At 38.5% G+C, this 5,000-nt stretch overlaps 1 protein-coding gene across 3 annotated transcripts in view; it reads left to right on the forward strand.

Annotated features, from left to right (window-relative positions):
• The window catches only part of LOC144977175 (choline/ethanolamine transporter flvcr2a-like), a 39,178-nt gene that overhangs the window by 13,633 nt on the left and 20,545 nt on the right, over positions 1 to 5,000 (forward strand). For all 3 annotated transcript variants that reach the window (XM_078922058.1, XM_078922059.1, XM_078922060.1), the window contains 3 exons: positions 60 to 385; positions 1,524 to 1,696; positions 4,401 to 4,542. In XM_078922058.1, coding sequence (XP_078778184.1) covers positions 68 to 385; positions 1,524 to 1,696; positions 4,401 to 4,542 — 633 coding nt within the window. In that variant the 5' untranslated portion in view covers positions 60 to 67. The remainder of the gene's footprint in view (positions 1 to 59; positions 386 to 1,523; positions 1,697 to 4,400; positions 4,543 to 5,000) is intronic.

Genomic DNA, 5,000 nt, shown 5'->3' on the forward strand with positions numbered 1-5,000 from the left:
GTCATTTCACCACAGTCTTTACTTATTAATGCCATATTATCTTTTCTTTAAATTGTCAGATTCAAGTATGACTCTTTACCCCAGGAACGATACCGAAGACGGCACAGAAGACGGGGAGATTATTGGACACCATAAACTCCTTTCCACTCAAACAACTGATCTTGATGATATTGACAATGAAGAGCAAAATGAGGTCAAAGACGACGACAACGACGATGGTGATAAAGAAAATGAGAAACCGCGAGTGTATCTCCGTCGATGGTTCATTCTGCTGTCGTTTTGCTGCTACTCGTTCAGTAACGCTTACCAATGGCTGAGTCTCAACATAATCGCCAATGTAATAGTCGATTACTACAATGAAAGCTTACCCAGCGATTCCTATCAGGTTGGCATCTATCTATAGAATGTATTAAGTTGACGTAACTCAACTCTTTGTTATTATTTTTAGACTTAATTATCTGTTACCTGCATACTAAAATGCAAAAGTTGCTGCTTGAAGCTCGAAGAAATAGATAACAATAATTTAATTAAATGGAGGCTTCAATTTAATTAACGAAGGCAGACAATGTGGACCTTCGGGTTTGCCATTTGTCAACAAAACACGATGAATGAAACACTGAAGACGAATAGCTCACTAGTCTGAACAGTTTCATTCATCGTGTTTGCCATCCTCTCATCTCCTATTTGCCTTTAGTATTTCATTCATCGTCTTTGCAATCCTCTCGTCTCCCATTTGTCTTTAGGATTTCATTCATCGTGTTTGCCATCTTGTCATCTCTCATAGGCCTTGATTGTTTCATTCATGAAGTTTGCCATCCTCTCATCTCCCATTCGTCTTAAGTATTTTGCCATCTTCTCATCTCTCATTCGTCTTCAGTGTTTCATTCATATTTTGCCATCTTCTCATCTCTCATTCTATATGGCCCGGATCATTAACACTAGGGTCGAACACGAAGACATAGTGCCCGGATCAGAATTTTACACACACAAAAATTACCATTCATCCGATAATTCAACATGTTAAATGATTTTATCAACAGATGAAACAACGATTCTTCTTCTTCTTCTTCTTCTTCTTCTTCTTCTTCTTCTTCTTCTTCTTCTTCTTCTTCTTCTTCTTCTTCTTCTTCTTCTTTTCTTCTTCTTCTTCTTCTTCTCTTCTTCTTTTCTTCTTCTTTTCTTCTTCTTCTTCTTCTTTCTTCTTCTTCTTCTTCTTCTTCTTCTTCTCTTCTTTTATTATTATTATTATTATTATTATTATTATTATTATTATTATTATTATTATTATTATTATTATTATTATATTATTATTTATCATATTATTATTATTATTATTATTATTATATTATTATTATTATATTATTATTATTATTTATTATTATTATTATTATTATTATTATTGATGGTGTTGTTACTATATATTATTATTATTAATATTATCATCATCATCATCATCATCATCATAATCATCATCATTTTCATGATCTCCTATTACCGCCATCTTTACCCCTCCCCCAACACAGGCCAAATCTGCAGTGGACATGTTGTCGATGGTCTACATGATTGCCTATATCACACTTGTATTTCCGGCCACATGGCTACTGGATAAGAAGGGGCTTCGATTCGTATGTGCCTGTGGTTCGATCCTGAATGCTGTCGGGTCTTGGATTAAGTGTGGAAGTGTTTCCCCAGACAGGTTTGTGTTGCTGCTAACTATGCTGGTGTAATATATGAATAATAATAAACTGCATCTATATATAGACAAGTATAGTATACCACTGTTTTTCAAATCTAATTTTCCACTTTGTCTCACTTCACCATGTCAGTGTGTCAAGTTAACCCTTTCAATCTTTCAATTGAAGACACTTTAAATGAAAGAAATCTAATAGTCTGGCAAAAAGAATGGCGTCTTAGAAACTATTTCAAAAAATAAAATAGATGTATGCGGGATACCCCACTTTTACTTTACAAATACCATAATATCTCTTCGTGTTTAAACCTCAAACCTTTGCATGCACCGTGTTCACTATGGAAGACTCTCGTGAATTCATAAATATTTTAAAGAAGTTTTTCAGAGCTATTAGGCCCGTGGAGCCAGTTTATCCCGGTTTCTTTAGTATGAGACGGACAATAGCAATTGCTTGCTACCCTTTTGGTAAAACATTAGTCTATCGCAAAGTGTTTTCCGCCAGATCCAACAGACCCAGCTAACCAATCACTGCTGGGTGCACAAGGGCATCAGGAAAAAATATCAACTTCACCAAGGATCGGTCTCGATCCCTTTGCGTGCGAAGCGAGTGCTCTACCAACTGAGCTATTGGGACCCCTGAGTTCAAAGAACTCGTATTTAAAAAAATTAGCCAGAAAACTCATCCTTCAAAATAGGAAATCAAAAACTTTCCTTAGTTGAGAAACGCACATATCTTGTTATCACATATGACAAACGCCTGACGTGGAAGAAACAAAAAGAGAAAGCAGAGACAACTGCCAGAAAGAAACTGACCACGATGAGACAGCTTACTGGAACAAAGTGGGGAGCATCAGAAACTATAGTAAAACAGGTTTATTGTGAAACAATACGTCCGCATCTGGAATATGGATCAAATATATACACTCCTGACAGCGTCACAAACATATCAAAATTGAAAAAAATCAACACCAAGGCCTACGTATCATTACTGGTGCTATGACATCGACACCAATCAGCAAAATACAAGATGTCACCGGAATCACCCCTCTTAAACAAAGATGGGAAGCAAAGGCACTAACGCACCTTGTCAAAATTAATGCCATGGATCAACATCCCATGCCTGAAAGAGTCAAACAACTTGAGCCAGGAAGACTAAAAAGATCAAGTTTCTTGGCAGAGCCAAAGACTCTACAATAAAAAATTCTGATGCCTCATAAGATAAATAAAGAAATAGAATAATAATAGATAAATAAATAAAATTCCCTTTATTCATCCCATAGGGGAAATTTTTCTCTAGGGTCTATTCCAAAATTCCAAACGAAGACTGGAATAACCCAGGCGTCAGCCGCAGTGCAGCGCCGCAAATTGAGCTAGGGCGAGGTGACTTGCTCAAGGCCACAAAGTGGCAGCGGCGGGTGATCGACCTCGGTACCTTTCGGGTAAATAGCAAAGACCGTACCGCTGAGCCGCACTAATGAGACTGGAATGATGAGGCTAAACAAAGAATACAGATCTGTACAACAATACACAACCTGAGCTCCAAAAGTGAAACAAACAAAGAGTTCCAAAAACAACTCGCTATTGAGATGATAGAAGAGAAATACCCAAAGGATGCTTGAAAACATATTTATACGGATGGGTCTCTCACAGATGGTGTGAAAACTGTGGGAGCAGGAATTACCATTCAAGACAAAGAAATCTCCTTTGCTTTTGCAATCCCAACTGGTGCTAAATGCACAAATTATAGAGCAGAAGTGAAAGCTATCGCCATATCAGCAAAGACAATGAGCCAGATCACAAACCATGACACACAAATTCTATTTTTCACTGATTCTATATCAGCTTTGAAAGGGTTGGTGTCTGGTGGACTAAATAAATTAAAAGAAACTCTTCAGAGTATAAACGTCACCAGAACAGTTCTACAGTGGATTCCAGCTCATTGTGACATATTAGGAAATGAGGAAGCTGATGGACTCGCATAAAATGCTGCCAAAAAGGAACAACAAAACATACCGCATAATTTCAGCGAGACAAAACGCATAATTAAAACCCTTCATACTACACCAATGCGTTCAGATGATTACCATATGTGCTGCCCAGACATGAACAAGTAATCCTGTTCCGTCTCAGGACAGGCCACAACAGACTTAAAAATCATATGCACAGACGCATGAAACTGATACAGTCACTGGTCTACTCGTGTGCTGAGGAGGAGGAAGATGCAGTAAATACCCAACCCACAGACAAGAGAACTGACCCTATGCAACTTCTCTTAATAAAAAAACTTTTCGGCCCGCTAGAAGAAATGAAAAGACGAATACCTTCATCTTCGAAATGGGACTCCAGAAATAAAGGCATACGAGAAGAAGAAGAAGAAGAAGAAGAAGAAGAAGAAGAAGAAGAAGAAGAAGAGGAGGAGGAGGAGGAGAGGAGGAGGAGGGGGAGGGGGAGGAGGAGGAGGAGAAGGAGGAGGAAGAAGAAGAAGAAGAAGAAGAAGAAGAAGAAGAAGAAGAAGAAGAAGAAGAAGAAGAAGAAGAATCGATCGATTTCAACGAAGTCCCAGGTTTGAGAGTTTACGAGTTTATGCCAAGATGTTGTGTGCAGTGTAATGTGTGTGTGTGTGTGTGTGTGTGTGTGTGTGTGTGTTGTGTGTGTGTGTGCATGTGTGTGTTGTGTATGTTTACTTTGTCACCATGTTTTTCTTCACCAGGTTTCCGGTTCTTATGGTGGCCCAGACAATTTGTGGTGTGGCCCAGCTGTTTGTCCTTGGCATTCCTCCTCGACTGGCGGCGGTATGGTTCGGACCTGATCAAGTGTCCTCTGCCACTTCTATTGGAGTCTTTGGAAATCAGGTTCAGAAACTAACGGGCAAAGGTTGACGCGGGTAATATTAGTATGAGATAAAATACAATTCAGTCCTTTCGCGCGGTATCCTAAGAGACGAGGTTTGATCAAATATAAATTGTCCAGACTGTGAAGGAATAGTTCGATTCTCATGGAATTTTCAGAAAAGGGTTATAATAAATTTTTCATAATATTACACACAAAAATGGAAACTTCCAATGTGCACTTTGTACGTTACAGCCCAATTCACACAGACCAAATATTCAGCTTAGGTTTGTTTTGATTGTTTTTTGAAGGAGCTCAGGAAATAGGACAGAAAACGCTGTTGCAAAATTCTCCTAGACTGGGTGAACAACAAAAAGATGTTTGACAGATTAGTTACAGCAGATGAAACATGGTTCTATATGAATGAGAGTTGAAATGCTAGTCAAAGCAATGGGAAGCCTGTGAAGAGTTGACCCCCCCC

The sequence above is a fragment of the Berghia stephanieae genome, chromosome 7 (assembly GCF_034508935.2).
Source record: "Berghia stephanieae isolate SIO BIC M18660-M18661 chromosome 7, UCSD_Bste_1.3, whole genome shotgun sequence".
Lineage (NCBI taxonomy): Eukaryota > Metazoa > Mollusca > Gastropoda > Nudibranchia > Aeolidiidae > Berghia > Berghia stephanieae.